This window comes from Apus apus, chromosome 5, assembly GCF_020740795.1.
Source record: "Apus apus isolate bApuApu2 chromosome 5, bApuApu2.pri.cur, whole genome shotgun sequence".
Taxonomy (NCBI): domain Eukaryota; kingdom Metazoa; phylum Chordata; class Aves; order Apodiformes; family Apodidae; genus Apus; species Apus apus.
In genome coordinates, this window is record NC_067286.1 from 60,980,565 (window position 1) to 61,006,995 (window position 26,431).

Here is a 26,431-nt window from a genome sequence, read left to right on the forward strand (position 1 = left end):
TTCAGCTGACACAGTCTTACAGATATTTAGGTTGTTATTTTCCTTTTTCCTTTTTTTTTTTTTAAACTCCATTATCTAAAAAGAAACTATTCAGCAGCTCACTTTTTGAAAACCCAGCCTCCCTCACCTGGTACCAGACACTCTGCTATAGCACTGCAATGAAAACCTCCTCATCCCAAAGTTGGGTTTGTCTTCCCACCAACTCCTTAACACCAAGTGCACATCCCAAGATCCTCTCTACTCCGATTTACAGGGATTTGCACGTGTTTTTCTCACCCAGAGAGAGATTATGTGGCATGATTAAGAGATATTCTAGGGAAGAAACTACCAGCTTTGACAAGCTTCTTGACATTTCCTTTGTTTGATATAACACCCGTCAGTCATTAACAAGAATGCATTAAGCTGCTCCTTAGCCTTAGTAATGCCATGTTTAATAGCAAACATCACTTCCTTCCCCTCCCTGCAGTGGCAGCCATTGTCCAGTAATTACTGCACAAATTATTTTGTATCAATATATAAAATTTTTATACACAGACACACACACACATATATATATATATATACACACACACAAGCTGCCCTTCCATGTGGAAAGCAACAGGAGAGTCAAGACCAGATAAGGTGAGTTACAGCTTTTCCTGTATCATGGGAAATGGAAGTGCAAGGACCTTCTGGATTACTGAATCCAGAACCTTGTGACCATATTTACAGACCCCTTACAGAAAGTGTTATTCCTCTATTAAAAAAAAAACGGGAAAAAAAAGAGAGATACTACACTGCAGATGAAATATAAAATCTGCCACTTGCAAAAAGTGTTATCACTGCCTCAGAAGCTGCTCTCAGAGACACTCAATTCTGGGTGGATATCTCCTTCCTACATTTGCAATGCAAGGAAACCTGAGAAATTAACTGCTCAACCTTTCAGGTGGGTGACGGGATGAAGGACACAGAAGAACCAGAAAGGAAAGTCTCTGCTGGGCAGATCTTGCTATGGAAGGGACAGGCTGCACAAATATCCCTGAAATTCACACCAGCCACAGCATCCACACCAGTTGTATGTCCACCACCTCATGGATGCCAGAGCAAAAGATGAACCTGAGGAAACCAGCTCATCCTCTGGGCCTGCTCCATCAGACACACATGCACCATAAACCTCTAGCCTTCCCACCCAGCAGCTTCAAAGCTGTTGCTGCCAAGGGAAGCAGTGCTGTCTGGAGTTAGCTCCTTTCTCCTTTGCTGGCAGAGGCTCATCTCCAGTCCTATGGGAAGAAAGAGACTGAGAGAGAGACCAGCGGGTGACACAACTGTCTCTTCTTTCCAGACCCTGCTCAGGGTTGTGTCAGCCAGTTATCATACCTGAAGAGGGCACCAGCAAGGCTATGCTCTCCTCCACCCAGCCCAGCTCCCAGAGCACACAGCTCCTGGGGATTTGTTTAGTGAACATTTCAGAGGGACACCTGTTGTGCTACATAGATCTATTTGGTTACAGAAACCTACCATCTGTCCCCGTGTTGTACCAACCGAAGTCTGCAAGCACCCTGACAGTGAGGAGGATTAATATTCCATTTCCATCTGCTTCGAAACATGAGCTGCCCATAAGCACCAACCTGAAGATGCCTCTAAGCTCCTAAATCCCACCGTGTCCTTCAAAACATACAAGTTATGGGAAGAACAAGAGGAGCCACAACCATCCAGTTCCCTCAAAGCACAAGTCACATCCACAGCAACATTTTCAACTTGCTCCACTCCCTACATGGCTCAACAAGGAAATAATGCAGGGAACACAGTTCACATCAAGGAGACATCTACGTGGTGACAATGCCAATATAAAACCATTCACTGGGTCTGCACCAAGGTAACAAACTCTAAAAAAAGTATTAAAACAGACTGTTTATTACAACGTATGATGTGTTATATTAATTTACACAATGATATATATATATAAAACAGCCATTGATGATGTACAGTAAATTGGACATCAACAGGAATATTAAAACTACTGATACTCATGCACGTGACATGCATATGGTTGGGTTTTTTTTTTTTTTCTTTTTCAAAAGCAGTTTTACACAATTATACTGAAGTTACTAAGCCTGGTCAGCTGCTCCAACAGTTTACTCTGAACACCACTGCCAGCTGCAGTGGGACTCCCAGGAGGTCGGAGCAGGGTGCACTCTGGAGAAGGCAACTTAACCTTGGAGATAGATTGAAGAGGAGCCCTTTCCTGGTGGGGGAAGGCTGGGGAAGGACAGGGGTGAGTTTCAAGAAGAGAATCAAGAAGAAAAGAAAAAAAGCCAAACAAACAAGAAAGACCCACCATTAACAAAAATCAGGCCAGACTACCAGGAGGAAGAAGTTCAAGATGTGGCAACAGGAGCAGCCAAAAGGGACAAGGAAAAACATGAAGACCACCCACACTCCCTCCCCCTTACCCCAAAACACTTAGGACCTTAAGCTGTTGATATCTTCTATAAGACCAAAAGCTGGAAAAACTAGGCAAAGAAGATCCATTTCCAGAAACATTAACCTCTTTTTGAAGCCTTCTGATCCCACGCACGGGAGGCTGTTCACCACTGAAACGGCAGTGTTATGGGTTTCTTTTTTTTTTTCTTTTTTTAAACTAGTATAATGGTCTTTTATTTCCACATAAAAAGGCACTGGTATCCACCCAAGTTCTCAGGACAAGTGACATAATTTACCTTAAGTTTTAAATATTTGTATAAAAACAAAACAAAACAAAAAATCTGTGGAAATATGTACACAAAAAAAACAAAAAAAAAAAGCACCTCGCTTCCGAAAGGAGAAGCAGATACATTCCACAAAGTCACCTCACTAGACAGTTGTCATGAGCTTCAGGGAGCCCGACCGAAAGCGGAGGATTTTCTTCTTGAGGTTATGGGAGGCTTTGATTTTGACAAAGGCCTTCGCCGCATTTTCATGCAGCTCCGGCGCCGCGACCGCTTGGATGGGGAGCGTCTGGACAAACTGGGACCAAATAAGGCCCCCGCTCTCGTCAGAGTCGCTGGTGGTCGTGCTCTCCCCTACGAACTCCACCTCGCTCAGGCTGGACTCGCTGTCTCCGAAGCAGTTCGTCGTGTAGTTGCTCTGCTCGTCCTCGCTCGTGTCCACCACGGTGGAGTGGAACAAGGACTCGCACTCCGCCGAGTACTCCGAGTCGCTGGCCACGTAGGAGTAGGGGCTGACGTAGGGCAGGGGGACTTGGGAGTAGACCCCCACGCCCTCCCGCCGGTTCCTCCTCGCCCTCCGCAGGGCCTCCTCGTAGGAAATCTCCGCCGACGACTTCCACCGGCGGTAGTCGGCCCGCTTGTGCTTGGGCTTGGCCACCACCGCCTCTCGGCCGTGCCCGTGGGATCGGATGGCGGATTTGTGCAGGCCAGCCTGCCGGCTCGGGAGCCCCGACTCGGGCTGCAAGCCGCTGCCTCTCTTCCCCCGGGAGGAAGGCTTTTTCAGTTTCTTATTTGTATCCAGCTCCTCAGGAAAGCGGCACTTCTTGCCGACCGCCTTGGTTTTCTCCCGCGAGGCCTGCGAACCGTTTTCCAGCCCGTTGGCGAGGTGGGGCCTGTGTTTCAGGGCTGAACTCTTCAAAATCTTCACGTTTCGGGTGCCTTTGTGAAGCTTGACACTTTGCTGCTGGGCCGGTATGTACTGGGCGTTCACCAGCAGCCCATCATCCAGGCTTTGGGAGGAAGAGCCCTCACTTTTGAAATCCAGTGCTGGCCTCTCGTCAACAGCAGGCGATGAGGAGCGAGCTGCCTGCAAGCTCTTCAGCAGGACTTTTTTGGGAGGCTGGCTGACTCTGCTCTCTGGCTGCAGCATCACAGGCTTCCCCGGGCTCTCTTTGGGAGAGGCGGCAAAGAGCTGGCCGGTCTCCCTGGGGACATCCCCTGCCGCGGCCGCTGCGTTGCGGCTGAGCTCCAGAGGTGCCGGTTTGATGCACCGTGGCAGGTGCTTGCTCTGGAGCTCGCTGGCCGTGCCAGGTGGGAAAGCTGCTGGCAAAGGTGCCTTCCTGCTCTCCAGCTGCTCACCAGCTGGCTCCCGTGGCCTCTGCTTCAACGGGGAGGGTGCTGTGTGGTCCAGAGCAGGGGTCCCGCCAGAAGGCAAGCACGCTTGCTTGGAGTTCTTCAGGTTGACAACGTTGCCATGACCCACCACCCCCGAGGGCTGCCTGACACACATACTTCCATGCCTCAAGATCCCTTTGGTGGGATCGGCGCTGAGACTCGTCCTGGGTTTGTTAGTCCTTACCGCGTGAGTCTTCTTCTGAACCAGGCTTAGGATGTAACCATCTATCCTCTTACTGGCGGAAGGGCAGGGTGCCGCCCAGGAGCTCTGTGGGAGAAAAGCGTTGGTGGATTTTCCCGAGTCCGTTTCAGATCCGGCGCAAGCATCGTTGATACCGCAGCCGAGCCTCTCCTCTTCTCCAGGGGGGTTTTCAGTCACGGGGAGAAGAAACATGGGACTCTGCACAGCGACCGCGTGGAGTGGGCTGGGGTACCGGTAGACGTCGTTCCCGTTTTTAGACACCAGATCACACTGGTACTTTGGATGCACATCTGCAACGACATCGAGGGAATTTGAGTGCGGTGTGGACAAAGAGCGACAAACAGAGCCTGCGGGCTGGTCCTCATGCTGGCCTTCCTTATTATAGTCCATCCAGCCTATGAGATCTGAAAGGCAGTTTAGAAGAGTTTAGAGAGCCTGCCAGGGACAGTCCTGCTACGTTTCTCACGTGCCACCGAGGACACCGGTCCCGTCTACACACAGGATGCAACATTGACACTGTTCAAGCAGCCGAAAACTCGCAACTAGGGATGCCGTGCAAGCGGGACAAAAGCAGCACTATCCTTCTCTGGGTCTCTCTGCAACTGCATTTATGTAGGATTTGCCCCGATGTGTGACTACGTGGTTAAAAAGCAAAAATCACAACCCTAACGAGAACAGTTACTTTGGGAGCCACCCAAACCAGAAGCCTGGAAGAGTCTCTTATGTTTACATGTTACAAAGGCACCTGCAAAACTCACTGCAGGCCTCAGCACATACAAATTTTACATTTTGCTTTGCTAAATCCAAAGGGAAACAACCCAAAATTTAGACAAGAGACCAATTAATTGCTTTTAGCTTACTGACAAATTTAACTTCCAGATTTTTTTCAAGTATATCTTGGGTTCAAAATAATCCAGATTTAATGCTAGCGTTGTTATTATTCTTGTTACGACTGCTCTTATCATCATAATGTAGTAGTAGTAGTAATAATAATATTAATATTAATAATAATAATAATAATAATGCTCCTTTTGAGAAAGCAAGGATTCAAGAATGGGCAAAAGGCTCCTGTTTCCACACAAGTACAAGGAGTGCAGGTCAATCCAGCTGACATCCTAGCCTTGGCTCTGCAAAGAGGGTTCTGTAAGAGAAATCCAGTGCATTTCAAGATGCATGAGTCAGATTTAATGACTGAGGCACTTCCTTAGGAGGTAAGCAACCTTAGGAGCAGGTCTTCAAACCAAACATCTTATTATTTTCTTAAGCTGATGTTGTTCTTGTCTTCTTGGGTAGGGGTACAAACTAAATGTAGGGGTACAATCTAAATGATCCTTCCAGATCTCTGTGAGTCTTGTTTTCTCCCCTTGGGCTAGAAACTTCAGCCAGGGTACTCAAATTTGAATGCTCAGTGATCATCACTTATCTAAGGCTTATTTCAAAAGAGGTCTCATAGCCTTTGATGAAATTAGCTGATAGGGATGATGTTCCTGTGTGGGCAGGAGAGGAAGAATAGGGCAGTTAGAAGTAGGAATTTCCTCCAGATCACCTCACAGTTTTCCCACATCTCCTAAATTCTATGTCAGAGTCAGGAAATGTTGCCAAAAAAGAATTCTTTGAAGCAAGCCAGATTGTGAAATTTCAGCTCTTAAAAGTGAGACAGTATGATTAATAAGAGTTTTAGATTTTTCATGATGTATACATAAAAAAAAAAACCACCCAGCAATCCAATCTGCTGGAAAACCTTTGTAAGTTTTCCTTTTTATGTATGGCTGATGAAGATCACATAAACCTTACAACTGGGAGCATTACCTCACTACCTCAAGCTGCTCAAAGGATAACTCAGGAGAACTTGTCAGCATCTCAGAAAGGCTGCATACCAAGTTGCATTTTCCCACTTCAGTGTTAGAAAAACTTGAATCATTTTGTCCTTGATTCACAACAAATCACTCTAAGTTAACATTGAAGAGCAGAATGGAAGTTGGAAATACTACGGTTAGGAGCATCCTCCACAACCCAGGATGAGCTCAGGCTTTTGAATTAGTATGCTGCAACCAATAATGCTTGAGCACAAAAGTCCTACTAAACTGTCCTCCCTAGGAAACAAGACAAGGGAGATCACCTTATTTAAACACCTCACATATCAGGGCTTGCACCTTCAGCCCAGTGTCCAAGGAAGTTCAGCAGCTCTCTGCCAAAGAGACAAAGCACTGTTCCCTGTTCACAATGTCCATTTCTCTACACTAAAACACAGGACACATCTCAGCACAGTCACCTGGGGCCTGAGGACCACCAGAACTGACAAAACCACTGCTGCAAACAGACGGATGTTCACCCTGACCTCCTAAAACCTGTTGCTGGCCCCTTGCCCTCTCGCTTTAACGAGGCCGGGGCTGTTGAGGTATCTTTTAATTGTTGCTATTTAGCAAAAATGCTCTTCTAAATGAAACCACGGGAAATGAGCCGACTAACGTGTCTCTGTGTGTGGGTACCACTGCCCTCTACTGGGTAGAGCAGCCATCATAATTTCACATACTCTTTTTCAACTGTTGAGAGTGACATATTCACACTCAAGGCTGGACTAGTGGGAGGGCAAACGACCCTGCCTCGTGACCCATGTACGTGAGAGGCACTGGAATCTTTTCAGAGCACAGTGAGTCAAATGAAAGGAAAAAGGGTTAATTCAACCCAGATACTCCTGAGGCAGTATTTCCAAAGCCAAAGCCACCTCCTGGAGTATGATGTATTCGACCTGCTTTTACTATACCTGCAGATATAGGGCGTCCATCTGAGATATTCAGTGTTGCCTCCAAAGGGCTGCAAAAGCAAGTGCTAGAATGGCAACTGGATAAACACTCACTGAAGACAGAGTTAGATGAATTGGAGAGAGATCCCGAAGCTCCATCACTCAGCTCATAAAACCCTACAAAAATAAGAGTTTGGATTTATATTAGTTTTGTCTACACAAAGTTACCATTTGTGTTCTTAGAAAGGCAGTCAAGCTCCTGTTTATGTTGGCTTATTCTGTAGCAATTAGTTATGGGGTTCCATTCAGTCACCCAAAAAAAAAGGGCACAATTTAGTAATAACCTTATTGCTATGAAGGATTCCGTTTAAAAGTAAAGCAGTTAAAAGTAAAAAAGCAGAACTTGACTTAGCATATGAAATTTTGAACTTTTCTTTTTTAACCTTCACAGGGGTTGGGGTTTTACCCTTTTCAGGGGTAGTCAGATTTTAGCAAGAAGGAACCAGGCTGTGTTTAACAGCCCACTCATTGAACAGTGTATTAAACTTTCCAGAAAGACTCTCTAGCTATTACTTGACAAACCTTTTAAGTGTTGGGCACAATGCTATCCATTATTTTCCTCAAAGTTCTGGAGATAAAAATACTATTTATGGATGACATGAAAGAAGGAAAATGGTAAATAATGTGCAGAAAAGGAAAAAAAATAATTTCCTGGTTACACTAGGACTACTCCAGAATAATATGACATACTACAATGACAACTGAAATGGTGCATTTAGGAATAAGGAATGCAGGACATGTCTACAGAATAGGGCTGTATCCTGGAAAACAATAATCCTGAGAAGGACTTAGTGTGGAAAAGCAGCTCAATCAAGCTTAATGATATGGCAAAAGAAGCTAATGAGATTGTTGGATGTACAAAGAGACTAATGAATAGCAGTAGGGAAATGACTTCAGCAGTCTCTACAGCACTGGTAAGAAAGACACTGGAGTGGTGTGCCTAGTCCTCAACTCCAGCACGCTTAAAAGAAAGCTGAAAAATTGGAACGTGGCCATAAAGCTATTTAAGAGCTTGGAAAAATGCCTTAAAACGAATGACTTAATGAACTTGACCTGTTTAGCTCATCAAAAAAACACAAATCAGGAATTACACTGTACAGCACTTCCAAGAGGAGAAAAAGCTGGGTACTAGAAAAGATCTTGGTCTATGGAAGAAAAGCACATTAAAAAAAAAATCAGTGCTGGAACAAGTCAGATTCATATCAGAAATTGGCAATGATTTTAACAATTGCAAGTTGGTGCATTCTCCATTTTTTAGTGTCTTCAGAACATGTCTAGATGCCTCTAGGGAAGGTTCCCCATAGTTAAATCCCACTTACTGGCTTCAACACAGTTTGAATGGGATGAAATTCAATATGGAGGGGATCAAATTGTTTGATTCAGTGTTCCCGTCTGGCTGTGAGATCAACTTTAGCATCTTACTCCTGCTGCTGGTGCTTCCTTTCACCATTTTCCCTGCAACTTCCTTCCTAATACACAGGAGAATTCGAACTTTTTGAACTCACCTGTGGATGGTTTTGGGAAAAGAAAAAAAAAAAGCCTCCAACACTAAAAATCTAATTAAGCTTGAAATTCTCCTCTGAATATGTTGCCTCCAAATAGCAAGCTTTCCAGTGGTAGGGAACTTTGCTGGTAGGCATTAATTATCAGAGTGTGAACATGCTATAGGCATTTACAGTCGTGGTACTGAAAACTACAGCCAGATCAATTCCAGGTGTCAAGGGAGGCTCCATTTTGCTGGACATTGGCCTTACCTGAACTTGGACGACTGTCTGTCTCCAGGTGTTCATCTGTCGTTTTCTCCACGTCCAGGCGGAGGTCACTTATTTGCTTATCTAGCTCCTGTAACTGATTTAGGAGGCCAGCATCCCTCCTCCTCAAGCAGTTCTGGAAAACAAGAAGGCAAACATCAGCTCCTTCAGTAGGGCAGACCTGAAGGGGCTTCAAAGACCATCAGCCTTCTCCATCTGAGCACTGTGGAAAATACCCGGTCGATATTCTTGTATTAAAAAAAACACCACCAACAAAGCAGAAGGAAGCCCTGAAATTCTAAACAGACATCCTGGAGAAACACTTAAATGAAGAATTATGCTGGCACCTCATTCCAGCCCCTTCCAGCTAGTTCTACGTAAGGAGCACACTCCACAATTTAGGAAGGCCAACACACTATGTTGGCAAAGCACTCCTGTGCAGGACCACAGCTGTGACTGCAACAAAGCTGCGTTGTATCACAGAGTCAAACCAGACCTGTGCACATGGAACAGGCTACGTGGGTGCAAGGACAGCTTTGCCAGTGTCACCACCACAGTTAGTCAAAGATCACATCTGTTCACACAATGGGACCAAACAGCTCTGCCAACAAGTGCCTGTAGTGTGGGAACCACCTTGTTCTGCTGCACATCTTGTGCTTATAGTCTGCCATATAGACAGCAAGATTCCCAGGGCTGGGATCACAGCCCTTTTATTAGTTTTGCAGTGCAGCAGGAAGGAAGAGTAATTCTTCCTCTTCTCCCATTCTAATTGTATAAAATTGTGGTGAGATGAATTTTAAGGCTATTTATGAAGGTAATTTGATGGCATAAAAATGAGCACTAAGAAACGATTTTGTAAGGCACTCATTAACCCACGGTCAAGGCAATCAGTTTCCCTGTGTGTATTATCATGTTGCTTATCCATCATCTGTTCAGCTTCATACCCTTTAACTGTCCTGGCTTTGGGGGAAGTGGGGGAGGCGGGAGGAAGGTTGTTGGGTTTTTTTGAAGTGCATCATTTGCTGAGCACCCAGCCGTGCTCTGCTACGCTCGTGGCAAAGAGTTTTGATGCTCATAACTGGACTAGTTCTAAACCCATTAAATCCAGGACAACCTTCCCCCTGGGGTGGGCCAGTCCTCGGGCAAAGAGAAAGCAAATGCTAACAGCATTAGAGAGGCTGTTTGAAGATCTGCTGGCACATAACACCATCCTTGGGAGATCCAAAAAGGGGGTGGGGGGGGGATCCCAAGCTTTCTCCCACATTTCTGATGGGCACTGGCTGGAAGCCAGGCTGGCAGAGGTGATGGGTTCAAGGAGTAACTCCCTGCACCACCCACTGCCACCAATGTCCCCCCTCCCACAGCCAGCACCCCATCTGGTTCCAATCTACAATGTCAAGTGCACAAATTGAAGTGCTACCACAAATCCCCAGGTTGTTTTGTTTTGTTTTGTTTTGTTGGTTGGGGCTTGGTTTGCTTTTTTATTTTGGAGCCATGCCTCCCCAGTCTTTCACTACAGCTCTTCAGCAGCCCCTTTCTCAGTAGAAAAATCATCTTTGAAGAAGGAAATAATGCTAAATGAACTAAACTAAAAGGCTAACAAGAAAAAACGAGGAGGAGAAAAAAGGGTTGGGGGGGGGAAAGGAGGGGGGAGTAAGAAGAAATCAGGCAAATCAATCATGCAATCCAACTTCTCCCTGGGTGAAAGCAAATGCTGAGCCCTGCACAAAGACCGCCAGGCACAGCTGTACGCTATTTTCATTGAAAAATGATCTGCTGCTTCATGCCGCCCTCCATCTCTTCCCACACCAGTTACAAAGAGCGTCCTTCAACAAAAGCATCCCTTCTGTTTAAGGGGCCCGATCCTGCCCGTGCCGGAGCGCTCCTCACCTCCTCCCGGGCTTGCAACCCAGGAGCTCGCTCCCCAACTTCCATTCAAGGCAACGGCAGCGACTCTCTTGCCTTGAATGGAAGTCGGGCCGCCGGCAGGGCTCCGCAAACCGAAGGGGAACGGTGCAGCCACCAGCAAAAACGCCGGTAAAATCCAGCCCCCACCGATTTGTCACCGCATCGCCCGCAGCCCGCGGAGGGAGGCCGGTCCCCAGGCAGACGCTGCTCCCCTCCGCCTCACCTCCGGGCCCGGGCGGCCGGCACGCTGTGCCGGGGTGACAACGGCGCGGGCATGGCCCCCGAGGGGGACCGCGGCCACCACCAGCCCCTCCGCACGAAGGCACCGCGGGTCGCACCGCCCCGCCGGGACAGCGACAGCCGCTCCCGGCCCGGCCCCCCCAGCAACGCGGGCCCGCTCTCCGGAGGCACACACCCGCGTCCCCGCTGTCACACACCCGCGTCCCCGCTGTCACACACCCGCATCCCCGCTGTCACACGCCCGCATCCCCGGTGTCACACGCCCGCATCCCCGCTGGCACACACCCGCATCCCCGCTGTCACACGCTGCGTTCCCGGCGACATACACCCGCATCCCCGGTGTCAAACACGCGCGTCCCCGGTGTCAAACACCCGCATTCCCCGGTGTCACACACCCACGTCGCCGGTGTCACATACCCGCGTCCCCGGTGTCAAACACCCACATCCCCGGTGTCACACGCCCGCGTCCTCGCTGTCACAGGCTCCCGGTGTCACACAGTCGCACCGCCGGTGTCACACAGTCGCATCCCCAGTGTCACACGCCCGCACCCCCCGTGTCACACGCCCGCATCCCCGCTCCCTCCGGCCGCCCCGCTCACCAGCTGCCTCCGCAGGAGCAGGATGTTCTCCTCCAGGAACTTCTCCTCCAGGCTGCGCGGCGGCCCCTCTCCCGCCGGCTCCCCCCGGCCCCCCTGCGCCCCGGGCACGGCTCCCGCCGGCCGCTGCAGCAGGAGGCTCTTCACCAGCAGCTCCTGCCGCTGCCTCAGGTACTCCAGCTCGCCCAGCCCGGCCAGCGTGGCCTCCAGCCTCTCCCGGGTGCGCTGCCTCTCCGCCTCCGCTTCGCCTTTCTCCCGCCAGCGCGCATCGGGCTCCCGAACTCCCCCCGCCGGCCCCGGCGCCGGGGCGGCTGCCGCAGGGCTCGCCTTCATGGCCGGCGCGGCTGGGAGCGGAGCGGAGCGGAGCGGAGCGGAGGGGGCGGCCGCCGCTGACCGGCCCTGCCCGCGGGGGGCCCCGCGCCGCCGGACCCCGCGCTGCCGCCGCCGCCGCTCGCGAATGGGCCGCGGGGCGCCCCGGCTCCCGCCCCGGTGCCACCGCCCCGCGCCCGCCCACCGGCCCGCCCTCCTCCCCTCCTTCCCTCCTTCCTTCCCTCCCGCCTTCCTTCCCTCCCGGGCTGCGGCTCCAGGCTCGCAGCCGCCCTCCTCCTCTTCCTCTTCTTCTTCCTCCTCCTCCTCCGCCATGGGGGCTGGCGGGGGCTGGGCAGACGGAGCTGCTGCCTCTGACCTCCCCGCAAACTCCAGCCGTGACCTCCCGGGAGCAGGCTCGGCGCGGTCACGGGCCGGCGGCAGCGCGTCCTGCTGCCGTCTGGCTTATTGCAGCCCGAGACCTCCGAAATGGGAGCGTCGATCATGGAATCATCGAATCGTTTGGGTTGGGAAAGACCTTTCAGATCATCCAGTCCAACCCTTCCCCCAGCCCTGCCCAGGCCACCACTGCCCCATGTCCCTCAGCACCACATCTACAGGGCTTGGAAACCCCTCCAGGGATGGGGACTCCCCCCCTGCCCTGGGCAGCCTGGACCAGGGCCTGACAGCCCTTTTGGGGAAGAAATTCCGACACCCACCTCACTCCAACCTCCTTCCAAGTAGTGGAAGAGAGTGAGAAGGTCTCCCCTCAGCCTTGTTTTCTGCAGACCGAACCCCCCCAGTTCCCTCAGCCACTTCTCACCAGACTTGAGCTCCAGACCCTCCACAAACTTCATTGCCCTTCTTTGGACACGCTCCAGCACCTCAATATCCCTGTAGTGAGGGGCCCAAAAAAACGATGCATCGGGGGACAAACCATCCTGGCAGGAATGCAGGAGGGTGTAAGGAGTGGGTAGGGAAAAGCGGGAAGAGGAGGAGAACAGGGCATTCCTTGCAGCAGTGCTGGCCACGGTGTAGGCATGAGGATCAAAGCACCAGTGAGGTGTTGATTCAAAGGCTGCTTGAGTCAAAAAAAACCCCATAAAAAGCCATAATGAAGTGAACTTGGTAACGACACGTGGACTAATTGCAGCCAGGGGTCTGCAAGTAGGTTTTCAATGGGCACGCGATGGGAAGAGGGAGGGAGGGAAATGCAGATGCCAAAGGAGAAAAGAAAAACGTTCGTATCAAAATAGAACAAAAGCTGAGTTCCAGACATGGGATGGAAGGGGGGAGGAGGGGGGGCTGCAGGAAAAATGGGAGAGGAATAAGAAGGCATTGAGGGAGCCCCTGACAATATGGGGTTTGTTTGGAAAGACGTGAGCTCGCCGTCCAACAGCTCTCACGGACATTATGAGGAGAATGGAATGCTCTTTCCTGCTCTCCCTCTGCTCCTCGGAAGATGATGAGTGTTTGTGGTACTGAAAGATCTCAGCTGAGATCTGTGTCCCCACTCCCATGCTCTGGGCAGTAGGCAACATACTGCAGGGTGCCATACACTGACTTTGTCCCTTGTAGGTGGAGGTCCTTGTTCCAAGAGCCTGCAGATGATCCAGATCATTATTTCACAGTCTTTCTAGACCAATGCAAAACGCTTTCTAAAAAGGAGACCCATTTCCCCCCTGCAGCTTATGACCAGCCCTTGGTCCCTCCCAAATGCTGGCCCAAATGTAGGTGAGACCACACACCTCAGCTCAGGGGATGGTGGCAGCTCAAACTAGCCCCATTTCTTTTTGCTTTTGATCTCTTCCCAGGAGGTGGTTCACCACACAGCCATGTCAGCAGAGCATGAATATTTCAGTTTGGATCACAAGTGCCTTTTTGAACCAGCTCCCCAGGTCACTCCCTAGTTTTCCATGCTGCCATTCACCTCGCAGAGGGATCTGAGAACAAACGCACCGAGTTGCTTTGGGGGTGAAAAACAACAGCAGGGGAAGGGAGCACACCTAAAAATACTCCAGCCACTGCTGGGTGTTCGTTATGGACATGTGGTCTGTGGGATGAGAGCACAACTAGGCCAAAGTAACAGCCTGGGTGGCAGGTCCTCAGGGTGGCTGCAGCACTCGGTGGATCCGTGGCTGCTGAGCTGTCCTTGCTGCTAATGGAGACATGGGTGCATGTGCCAGCCAAGGGGGGGGAAAGTGAGGGAGGGCAGGAATCAGCAGCCAGAGAAGGCAGGGCCACTTCTTCGGGGAGCAATGTCACTCCTGCCAGATTCAAGGGACCATGAAATTGCAGCCATAGAGAGAACTGACAAACGCTGAAAGGACAAGGGATGTCCCAAGGGCAAAGGAGTGACAGGTTGCTAAGCAAAACTGGAAATAAAAAACAAGTCCCACACTGAACCACTGTCTCTCCAGTTGTTTTATGTGTCTGGGTCCGTAAAAGACCCAGAAGTAGGTTCACTCCCTGTGTCACGACCTGTAGGCCACCACTGCTGCCTTAAAAACCTGCTCCATGGCTTTCTGGCCTGCTTGGAGCTTGGCACACAGTGCCCTCTGAGCATGTTTATGCTGAAAGCTCTGTTGCAATGCAGAGCTACTTTCCCAAGCAGGTGCCAGAAGCTCTCCAGACAGGGCAGCAGAGAGCTCCCACATTTTTCTTCACCCTCTTTAGCCAGATTTTGCATGTAGCTCTGTGCCTTGCATGTGTCTGTACACAAAGCTTCATGCAATATTTATGCAAAGCTATTTCAATTATTTCTGTGCTGTTGTGCACTGTGCAAGGCAGATGTAGCTTCAAAAAATAAATTACAGTGCCAAATGACTTAACGTTCAGGTTTATATAATTTGCCACTTACCATTTGGTAGATTTGAGTCTGAGCCCTCCTCACCCTCTCCCTCCCCAATCACCTCTTCCATTGTAAAGAGCAGAAGATGCTGCCTGTCTCCTGTGCTCCCTGATGACATTTCTGTGTTCATCCTTTGCAGTGTTACCAGTTCCAGGAAGGAAAAGAATCACAAGAATTGCCAAAACAGTCAACTGCCTACATCACGTGGAGAGGAGAATGCAGCTTTGACTGAACAAGACTCACTGTGCAGTTCAGCAAAGAGGAAAGGAAGGGGAATTTGAAGAGGAGCTCAGGTTTCACCCCAAAGATGAAGGAGTAATAAGGTGCCAGAGAAGCAGTGAGGATTAGGAGGCTGGGCAGCAGAGGAGGAGGAGATGTGTGACTGAGCAGCCATCAAGAAACGTCCAATTAAGTGAATAACAGAAGGAAAACAAGATGTGATCTTACACACCAAGAGTGAGGGAAGGTCCACAGAAGAGTATTTAAGAACTAGGATGAAGCTCAGTACAGGTCACAGAGACAAGGGCAGGGAAAGCCTGGAAGGGCAGGGTTTGAAGGCAACAGAAAAACCAAAGAGAATGTGCTTAAAATACAGTCCCTTTAATTTGCTCAGAAAACAGCAAAATAGTAGCCCATAAGCAGCAAGGGAAAAAGTCTGACCATAGGTGGTGGAATACAGATGAAAGACAGAACCAGAAGGGGGCAATAAGGTGGGAAGATGGATGAGAAGGTGCCTTTGCTAGGTATCATCCTCAACTAAAACATGTTATAAGCACAGAAAGAACATGAGACTCAGGCTGGTTTCTCCCTTCTCAGTTACACTGCAGTCGATCATCCCAGTGAAAAACTAGTGTGAGATAAGAGGGAGGCCCCAGTCCCCAGATTAGCTCTGACAAGTCAACCTTGGGAGGCCTCTATCTCAGCAAACCAAATACCTCAAAGCTCTTAGTGTGGGCTAAGGAATAGGACTCTGACATGAAAAAAAATTGTGGAGTCCAAAAAGGTTTCCATTCCTCTCCTGGCTTGTGGCAACAGCTGAAAGACTTGCTCTTACACTCCTTTGTAAAGCTGCTGCTCCCTCACTGGGGTAGCCAGCTGAAATTCTCCAAAAACAAATAATCCCAGATTCCCCATCCTAAACTCAAACATAGAACCTGTAAGAAGGGAGGCAGTGAGTTATCTGCAGGGAAGGAGAAGAGATGATGATTGAGGAGCTCTGTTGCTAGGATGTTGTGAGAGGTGTAATTCTGCCTGGCACAAAGGCAGTTATGAAATAGCTCATCTCTTATGATTATCCTGCCTCATCTCTTATGATTATGTTATTAGGTGGAGAAATGTTGTGTTCCCTTTGCATTTTGTGTATAGGGAATAAAGAGATGGTCCCTGCCCCATGGAGCTTAAAAGACAAGAAAAAGCCAGTGGCTGCCACTGGAAATATAAAAGAAGCCCTGAGAAAGTTGTGGTTGGAATGATGGGCCATGAATCCAAACCACAGTGGCAAGGGGCAAGTGTTTCTGAGCCCCATCTCACCATTAATTTCCTTCCCACTAGGAGCAAAATCCTACATCCCAATGCAGACATTTGTTTTTCCCTCTCCCACCCTTGCTGATCATTAAATTCAGTTTAGATTAAATGAGGCCAATTAACACTTGTTACTTCTCCTAGGTTCACTTCTGACCAGTCACGCTAAAATGAGTGCAGGAAATTGCAGAAATTAAGAGGAACGTTGCAATTCCCTGTTTGTAAAATGGAAGGAATTGCTTTCCTTGCTTATTGTAACACAGCCCCTCAGAGGCAGGGTGATACCTTACCTGGAAACATCCACTTGGAGACTATACTTAAGACCCACAGCTGTCACTACACTGCTGATACTTTAGTTTAGTCTATTCTGATGTTAATTTTCTAAGCATTTCTTAATTGCATTGGATAATATAATATGGTATAAATCTTATCAGTAAATCAGACTGGCATCAGTTTGGGTGATCATATTACCATGGTTACATTATTTTTACAAGTGAACCTTGCACTGGTTACTAAACACAAACAATTCTAGCAAATGACCTAAACTGAAGTGAAAAATCCTGGCAGTGCTTCCATTTTTTGTCAAACAAACCCACAGAATCACAGAAGAGTCTTAGGGGTTGGAAGGGACCTTGAAAGATCACCCATTCCAACCCCCCTGCCAGAGCAGGATCACCAAGAGCTCATCACACACGAACATGTCCAGGAGGGTTTTGAATGTCTCCAGGGAAGGAGACTCCACAACCTCTCTGGGCAGCCTGTTCCAGGGCTCTGTCACTCTCACAAGAAAGAAGTTTTTTCTGATGTTTATGTGGAACCTGCTATGTTCCAGTTTGCACCCATTGCCTCTTGTCCTATCACTGGACATCACTGAAAAATAGCCTGGCTCTGTCCTCCTGACCCTCCCCCTTAACATATTTGTAAACACTGATGGGGTCGCCCCTCAGTCTTCTCCAAGCTAAAGAGACCCAGCTCCCTCAGCCTCTCCTCATCAGGGAGATGTTCCACTCCCTTCATCTTCTTTGTGGCTCTGTGCTGGACTCTTTCAAGCAGTTCCCTGTCCTTCTTGAACTGAGAGGCCCAGAACTGGACACAATATTCCAGCTTTACCACGTTTCTGGTGTTATGGCAAAACCTGTAAGTGATGGCTACATTAGGGAGCCATCAACAACTTCATTTGGTCTCTCAAGGGTCCAGTCTCTCCTTACTCTTAATCTGATCTGCCTGTGGTGTCCCCTCAAGAGAGGCAGTCCCACCTCCCTTTCCCCCCAGTGCCCATGTGCCAGCTGAAGGGACAGACACTTCCCGTGGTGTCACCATGATCTGACTCCCTGATCTGACATACAGGAGGGACAGGCCCTGAAAGAGAGGAGGACAGCAATGCTGTCCCTTTCCCTGCTCTGGGCTGCCACTCTGGGGCATTTCCTACGTTGGGCTATTCCACTGCTGCAGATCATCACCCCACCAGCTGTGCAGGCTGGAAAACAGAGCACTACCCTGATCTGAGTTTTAAAAAATAAACTCTTCTTTCATTTTTTGTTAACCCAGATTATTTCAGAGACCCAGTTTTAAGCCTGAGCAGTTGCACGGGCACGGCTGAGAAGGCAGAGCTGTACAGGAGTGAAGAGATGAGAGCAGGAAACCCTCCAGCAAAAAGCTGTATCCAGAGGGAATGTGGAAGGAAGGATGGAGTGTTTGCAAAACAAGAAGTCACGCAGGAGGCCATGGAAGAGGATGCAGAAGAAGCTGCTTGTGGGGATCCGACAGTAGAGCTTTTCCAGACATTCCTGTCAGACTACGAGCCGTGCAGAGACATTCATTTCCTTTCTACAGGCAGCAGCCCATCTGGTGAGCCAGGAAGGGGACTGATTTGGAATCACCCATTGCTGCCTGGGATGGTGTGGTGCTCCCCAGGGCCATGAAAACCCACTTCTGCCTCACGAGGGGCCAGAGCAGTGCTGAACCTCTGGAGAGCCACCACCCCTGAGCCCACTGAGCTATCACAGGGCTGCTCCAGCAATGCCTCCTGCCTGTGTCAGGTGTCAGACTAGCAAAGAAGATACAAAACTTGCTTCTGCTCCTTAAATTAGGGAAGCCGTGGCAAGATCAGCTCCATTTTTAGCTCTTTTTTTAAGGATAAGAGCAGGTCTGATAAGCACATCAGGGGAGGAGGAACAGGGAGTTAAACAAACCATCTTCACTCCCGAGGTTCACAGCTGACAAGAAGCAGAGCTTGAAGCTCCCCCCCCTCATTGTTCACTATAAAGAAACTCCACCAGCATTTTAGCAAATCACCTACTATATCAAGTCCTAATGCTGACTGGTGGGGACTGCATTCCCTCCCCAGGCTCATGGACACTGCTCCAACGAAGTCAGAGCTGGACCACTCCAAGAGGCACTTTCTTTCTCAGTTCTGTTTTGTTTTTCACCAAGCAGATGATGTCAATTGAACTCTGCTGCAATGCTCTGAGCAGCCTGATCTAGCTGGAAACAGCCCTGCTCACTGCAGGGGGGCTGGACTAGATGGCCTTTAAAGGTCTCTTATAACCCAAACCACTCTGTGGTGCTATGAATCAGAGGCATCTCTGTATCTTTTTTGAAGGAAACAGCACATTTTACGAGCTGGCTTTTAACCTTCTTTTGGATATGGGCAAGCTGGGGCAGGCTAAATAACTCAACCAGGGTCACAAGCCTTCAGTGTCAGAGGCAGAAGAGAGAAGGTGTATCATCCCCAACCATTTGGGCTCCCTCCTTAAACCAGGAGATGTTGGGTGTGAAGGAAGAAGACTCAGAAGCCCTTGGGGAAGCACCCATCTGCTAGGTGGGCCTCAGTGCATCACTCTGCTCTCACTATCTCACCCTCCCATTCTTTGCACCTAAGATTTTCAATCTTCAATTTTACATTCAGGAACTTCACCTACAATTTTCAGCTTTATTTCCACGTTGTCTCCCTGCTGGTTTTCTGCACTCAGAGGGTTAACAGGAGTGAGTCTCATTCAGCACATAACAACAACAGGTCAAGGAACCACTAAAAAAAAAGCCATCATAAATCTCTTTGCCTGAAATAATTCCCTTTCCACTGTTCTAGGGAGAACAAACACAGAGCTCTTGCTGGTGCTTGAGGCACGTGCCTGGAGGATGGGAGGTGTCAGTGGCTCCAGGCTTTGCATCACTGGGTCCCATAAAACCTGGAAGGTCAGGTGTGCAGTCATGGAACCCATGACATGTAAACAGGGGGATCTGAATTGGAACAGATGGGGCTCTAAAGGGACTTGCTGTCAGTCTCTGAGCCTTAAGTTAAAGCCTGAGCTGAGAAACTGCTGCCCACAAAAGGCTGGCTTTGAATTCAGGTGCAAACTGACCTGCAGTGGAACCTGAATCTCTGTTGGGTTCATTCTTGCATCACTTCTTTAGAATGGAGCTTCTTATCAGTGTTGGCTTGAGAGGAAATACCACTTTTTAATCTCCTTCAATGAAGGCTGTGCCCTGGAAGAACACATTTTCTATCAACCCAGGCATCTGCAAACCTGCAAGAGAAAAGAATGGCATTTCAATTTCCAGAAATGATTGGCCCAAAACTTTAATCTGAATCTCATGGCTGATGCATCATTGTGTTATGATTGCTCTATGAGCATCAGATATGCAGACAGGAGCAGTTTTTTAGAAAAATATCCTGGAACAGCAAGGCAGCACCGAGGAAGTTCTTTCATTTCAAAAAATGTTGGCATTGCAAATCAAAGGCTCTCCCTCATGTGGCACTGCTAGTCATGGAACAGCACTGCCAGCTCTGTCCCAGGACAGACTCAGCAGCCAGCCTGGGGGAGGACAGAAGGGAAGGAAGGCTGCATCTGGTTTGTCTGGAAAAGGTCACTCCAGTCCTGCAATTTTTATACAATCACAGACTGGTTTGGGTTGGAAGGGACCTTAAAGACCACCTAGACCAACCCCTCTGCATGGGCAGGGACACCTCCCACTAGACCAGGTTGCTCCAAGCCCCATCCAACCTGCCCTTCAACACTTCCAGGGATGGGGTAGCCCCAGCTTCCCTGGGCAACCTGGGCCAGGGTCTCACCACCCTCACACTAAAGAATTTCCTCCTAATGTCTAACATAAATCTCGTTTCTTCAAGTGATTCAAAGAACATCTAATTCCACCCCCCTGCAGTGAGCAGGGACACCTCCCACTAGATGGTTGCTCCAAGCCACATCTAACCTGGCCTTGAACATTTTGTCTTTCCTTTAGAAGGAAACACAGTTCCTGGTAACCATCCTGGTGCCTCTGCAATGGGCTGAAATTGTTGCCTAGAACCATTCCTGTTTTTCCGATGATTACCTCTGAGCAGCTCTCAGATTCCAACTGTTACCCTCATGCATAATGTATTTCATTTCAAACCTTTCATCTCTTGCCTAACTTTTTCATCTCTTTCCATCCTGGTCTCGGTCACTCTTTTACCTGTAAAGCAGGAGAAGTTGTTATTTTCACAACTTCTTTCTGGCATCTCATTTCTCTCGGACACTGCTTGCCAATTCCAGCTCTTCTGCCACCAAAACACTGTTTCAGGGGTTGAGGTCCACAACCACCCTCTTGTTGGAGACCTTTGGGGACACCTCCTTTCCAGCAGCATCTCAGTCGACTGAAAAGTTCCCTGCCTGCAGCTACTGTCTGTTTCCCTGCAGCTAGAGAGGGAACATCCAGCTGTGTTCCTGTGATCTCTCCCTAACCCACCTCACTAACCAGCTTGGATCATGCTCACCCACTCCTTGTAACCAAACTGACTTCAGGGCCTCTCACAACAAGGAGAAGCCAGTAACAAGGAGCAGCACAGCAACCACCAAAAGAGGCCATAAGAAAGCCCACAGTGTGCTTCTTCACTCGGGCCAGCATCACACTTTGACACCCCAGAATTACCATGCTGCCTTGAGATCACCCGTGGAAGCTACAGAACAGTTGAACTTCTCCAGAAGTTGTGCCAGAGGATGTTAAGTGCCCATAACTCCCTGTCCTCTCTTGCACAATCACCTGGTGTGCAGGGAGGAGTCATTTAGATGACTTGGGATAGCAACGAGGGCAGATTTAGAGGAACAAGCCTTCAAAGCAGGAATGCAGAGCTCAGCAGTCAAACGTCCAGCAGGGTCTGGATGCCACTTCTTTTCCAAATCCTTTCAGATGCAGCCTAAGGGTTTAGAATTGACTTTAAAAGCCAGGGGCTCTGATTCAACAAAAACAGCTAAGCACTTAATGACATTAAGCACATGCTCAAGTCTCTTCCTATTCAACAAAGCACTTAAGGACATACTTCACCCCTCTTAGATGGCCCAGAACCAAAACACTGAGTTCTCAGAATTTCTTCAACCTTTATTTAATTTCGGAGGAGGGACAGGAATTTGAACCTCCATCCATGTTTTGTGAAGGGTCCCTATTTGCAAGTGAGTCAGACTCCAGTTCCAGACCTATACACTCAAATCCTGGCGCGTTCATGTTTTGGATTGGGATCTGAATTTTTCAGCTTGCACCTCACTCTGATCTGTGCTTCTGTTCATTCAAAGGGTTTGAACTGCAGGCAGGGAGCTGTTAAATGACGTTTCTGCACAAGGTTTAAACTGATTATACTTTTTCCCCACTCCACCTAACTGAGATGCAAAACTGAGGCATCTCCTCAGTGTATGTTGGGCAGATGCTCAGCCTGGGACTGGGCAGGATTTGCAGAACTCCTCCAATTTGGCTGCTTTTCCAAATATTTAAACCTGCCACAGCCCCAGCTCTGCATCCCAGCTCCAAGAGCCATGTGAAATCCTCAGATTTTGGTTATTATTAAAATGCATCTTAGCAGTTGCAGCAGGAAGGTGCCTGACAGCCAAGAGGGAGAGCCTGGATCTCCCTCCAAGCTGTTGTTTCAAGCTTTCAGCTGACAGGGGAAAGCCATGTTGCTTTGCACACATTTCCAAACATCACTGCTTCTTCCAATGCCTCAACACCTTCCTTTTTTTTTTTTTCTTTTTGATCTTCATTTGCCTATAACAAAAGCTGAGGATCCTCCAAAGCGAAGCAGCTGGCATCAGGAAAAACAGCAAGCAAATAAAGAAGTCAAAACAAAACCATCTGGGCCACGTGGCCAAATCTGAGCCTGCTTCCCATCTCACACCAGTGCCAGTCACATCTCAGCCCATGGAGCTCAACTCTTCTCCTCTCTTGCTCTGGCAAGGGAGCTCCAGGGCTGCTGGCAGAGCAGGATAAAGCAACGAAATAAAAGGCCAGACTCGTTCCAGGGAGACTGAAAACAAATAAACTGCCAGTTGTCTGGGCGAGGAGGGGAAGTGGGACTCAGACATCTGAGGCAGCAGGAGGATGTGAGAGCCCTCCCGTAGGCATGAGCAATTGCCTGGAGGAAGAAGAAAATGAACCTGGTTTGAAAGAGAAGGCAGAATCCAAACAGCCACATTGTGAAGAGCATCACTGGAGGGTTTGCTTATGTAATGGTTGCCAGAAGGACAAGAGGAGGAAGGAGCATCCAGCCAAGGGCTGTAGGGCCCATGAGGAGGCTGTCACTTGGAGCAACAAAAGGCCCAAGGAACCAGTGGGCATTTTCTTGCTGGTCACAGCAGTGGGAACAGCAGGAAAGTCAGAGCAGCTGGAAGGGACTGGTTCACTCAGGCTTCCCTCCACCACTGCCAGGGACTGATGGACGTCCAGAGAAACAGCTCCTGTCCTTCCCAGGCAGCTCAGCTGAAGGTGAGCCTGGCACAAGTGCTAAAGATGAGACAGGTAATGAGGAGAGACAGGCATGACAACTGCCTTGTGGGCAATACCTGCCTTAAACCTGCCCTCTTAATTGGCTTTCTGCTGTGCCTGCTCTGCACAAAAGCACGTGGGCTGGAGGCACCGAGCGTCCTTCACTTGGGTGGCAGATAAAGAGGCTGCAGTAAATGTCCCATCTTATCGAGCTGGAGGCAGAGATGGGGAGACAAGTCACCTGCCCAAGCTAAGACACAGAGATGAGAACAGAGCTGGCACATGCACACAAATCTTATTAGTCACCATCTGCTGCTACTGCCACAAGATCAGGCTCCTTCACACTGCTGGATGACACAGCTAAACGAGGATTCCTCCCGGGAAAGACTGGACTTGGAAAACTTGAAGGAAAGGAAAAAAATAAATCAAAATAAATCAACAGCTCCTTGTAGCCCAGCAGCACTGTGAGAGCCTGTCATGCTGGGCTGGGCTCAGCCCTGTCACTGGGACCTGGTGTCACCTGGTGCTGCCAGCTGCCTCTCAGCATGTGGGGTCCTGAGGCCAGGGGCACTGGCTTGGCAGATGATTTTTACAAGGGCATGGAGTGCTGGGACAAGGGGGCACAGTTTCAAACTGGAAGGGAGTAGATCTGGATTAGATCTTGGGAAGACATTCTTCACTGTGAGGGTGATGAGACAGAAACTGTGGCTGCCCCATCCCTGGAAGTGTTGAAGGGCAGGTTGGATGGGGCTTGGAGCAACCTGGTCTAGTGGGAGGTGTCCCTGCCCATGCAGAGGGATTGGAACCGGATGATCTCTGAGGTGCCTCCCAACCCAAACCATTCTATGATTTTCCAGCCTTTGCAAATGGGTGGCATCCTGGTGCAACAAGCTCTCAGAATTACCCCACTGCACTGCAAGAGGCAATCACAGCACCCTGTGCTGCTGTGGTGAGGCAAGAGCTTTATCTTTCAAGGGCAGGTCTGTGGAGGCACTAGCCCCAGCATATCTGGGAGGGCTACAGTGTCGGGAAGGTCTGGATGGCAAGTGTTGGTACAGTAACAAGGGTCTGGCTCCTGAGTGTCACTCATTGCCCCAGAGGCTGTTCCCTGTCCTCTCCTGTCCTGCTCTCAAGCCAGAGCGAGAGAAAAGGTGTGGAGAAGAATGGACCCAGCCCAAGAACTTCATCCAGACCATAGGGTGCAGTCTGGATTGTGCTGGTCCACTCAGACCTTCCCCACCACGCCCCAGATCATGGGTCATTTCCAAGTGGGTGCTCCAACCCTAAATGTGGGTGCAACCCCAGGTAGACCACAGCAGGGGTTGTGCCAGCACTTGCAGCTCAATGCACAAAGCCCAGATGATCAATACAAGCCCAGCCAAGAAGCAGAGGAAAAGTTCCAAAGGTTGTTACACTCTCTTGTCCTCCCCAACCACCCCCAACAGTTTATCCAGGGGAACTTTTTAACTAGAGTGACCAAACCCCATCTTTTGCTCCTGTCCCCTGGAACTGGCTTATTTTCTATCCTACAATTGCAGAGCCCATTGGAAACCTGCAGCCCTGGGATAGCACAGGATGGCTGGAGCATCCACCCTGGGAGATTTACGAGAGCAGCAAGCTCTTGGTTTCCCTGGTCACCCTTGGAGGATTTACAGCCCCATGCATTGAGAAGGAACAAAGACCTGCTGTTCCTCATCAGAGACCTTATGATTCTGTCTGTGGGGAGGAGGCTTCAAACATAGATAACCTTTGCAAGCAGAAAGAGCCAACCCTGGATGTAACATGAGAGACAGGCAGAAAGAAAAGCATCCACAGTGCTCTGGGAAATCTCAGCAAATGAAGCTGGGAGTTGGCGTTGTTTGTAAGGGTGGAGAAGAAAGGTTAGTCATGGGGCAGCTGGAGGAGGAAAGGAGGTTGGTAGCAGAGTTTTTCATGTAAATGTGGCTTCTGGGATGATTTTCTCTTGGGGATGATGCAATTAAAATTTGATTCTGCACAGGACTCGGGTTCCAGCTTCTTCTATCTACAGAGCACACAGTGCCTTGAGGTCTGCACCAGAAGTCTTGGACTCCCATTTTGAGCAGGCTACACTCTTTGACACATAGATACCAGGCACCTACGGGCAGTTTGTGGAGTACAAGGGCTGATAAACTTTCAAAGGCTTCTCTGGAGCCTGTGCACTTTGCCCCTCCATCTGTGCTGGGGCTCTGATCTCCCTGTAATCAGGAAGGGCACAACCAGCAATACTTTCTGAAAGACTTTGCTACAGAGCCGTGACCTCTGTGGTTTTTCTCTCAGCTTGTTATCCAGTCTTAAACAACTGGCATGGGACTTGCACTCAGCTGAAATACTGGATTCTGCTAATGGATCTGACCATGAATCCTGCACAGCTGTTTACTGTACCCCATGTATTGGAGTCATCAATGAAGGAGGAAGAAGGGTAAACAGTCATTACTATGCAGATTTCAAAGAGAAGTGCATCTGTGCCTTTGGTTTCTGCTTTGTCTGGTGATATCTTCACAGGACCAAGTGGAGGGGGCTGTTTTTTCCCTTAGCCTTTAAATGAGAAGGGGAGGTATGAATTTGTTATGACACTACTTGTCATGTGCAGTTCAAAACCAAACAGTAACACCACTTCCTGGGACTGAAGATGCTGCATCTCCGTAAGTGGCTTCCTGGAGGAATATATATCCACAAAGGAGCAAATTCCCATCTTAATTAGGAGGGAATCTCTGAGACAAGCTTTTCCATAAAGGGAACAAAAAGGCAGAGCTGACAGATCTAACGCATATATTAACACTAAAGACATGGAAATTAATTGGATTTATTACTAGTCACAGCTGCAAAGATGGCTCATTTCTAAGTTTGTTTTACAGAAAGTGGCGGGAGGAGCGGGAATTAATAGTCATCTCCATTAAACTAATGAGCCAAAACTAATGGTCTCTGCTTGTTTAGAGAGGGCCCAGCTCAGTGGAGCACCTGAGTGTGTGTGTGCAGCTCTCACCATGGTTTCCAAGGGGTGCTTTGCCTCTGCTGGAGTGTTTGTTGATGAGCAGGATGCTTACAGATGCTCATGGTCTGGGAGGGAGAGGAAGCATTTTTCTGAATGGCATTCAAAACCAATGGCATGATCAGTTAAGATCATCTCACATTATCATTTCTGTCCAGAAGAGAGAAATTGTCTTTCTAGAGAAAAAAAAAAAAAAAGACAGTGAGAAACTCAGTGTCATGAGGAGCTCCCCACTGTCTTGAAGTTTTCCTTGTGGAAACAACATCCCTCCCTGCACTTGCAGTGCAACAGAGGGGCTGGCAGGACTCACACCTGTGCCCGGGGCACAGCTGGGACACAGGTGACAGCACAAGTACAGCTACATTAACTGCACCTCAATTATAAATCAAAAGTCAAGCCAGCCTGCCCATAAAGAAGATTCATGGCTGTCCC

The 26,431-nt window shown here is 49.0% G+C and overlaps 1 protein-coding gene across 5 annotated transcripts; it reads right to left on the bottom strand.

Annotated features, from left to right (window-relative positions):
- Positions 1-1,872: 1,872 nt before the first annotated feature.
- DACT1 (dishevelled binding antagonist of beta catenin 1) lies at positions 1,873-26,164 on the bottom strand. Of its 5 annotated transcripts, none has more exons than XM_051622656.1 (5): positions 25,994-26,164; positions 19,623-19,787; positions 8,842-8,974; positions 7,142-7,204; positions 1,873-4,688 (listed from the first exon to the last, which is right to left on the bottom strand). In XM_051622656.1, exons 2-5 carry the CDS (start codon positions 19,653-19,655, stop codon positions 2,833-2,835), a joined length of 2,085 nt encoding a protein of 694 aa, XP_051478616.1. In that variant the 5' UTR covers positions 19,656-19,787; positions 25,994-26,164; the 3' UTR covers positions 1,873-2,832. The 5 variants fall into 5 exon arrangements, with proteins under 5 accessions (XP_051478616.1, XP_051478615.1, XP_051478618.1 ...); XM_051622655.1 differs by having other exon boundaries at positions 7,049-7,204; XM_051622658.1 differs by lacking the exon at positions 7,142-7,204.
- Between the last annotated feature and the right edge of the window lie 267 nt (positions 26,165-26,431).

Excerpts from the sequence above, each read along its gene's own strand:
- DACT1 (XM_051622653.1), bottom strand. The coding sequence starts at position 11,915 with ATGAAGGCGAGCCCTGCGGCAGCCGCCCCGGCGCCGGGGCCGGCGGGG. Across the intron at positions 8,975-11,585 it reads TGCTCCTGCGGAGGCAGCTG|AACTGCTTGAGGAGGAGGGA; the intron begins GTGAGCGGGGCG and ends CTTGTTTTCCAG. Across the intron at positions 4,689-7,048 it reads TGGACGCCCTATATCTGCAG|ATCTCATAGGCTGGATGGAC; the intron begins GTATAGTAAAAG and ends ACTGCCTTTCAG.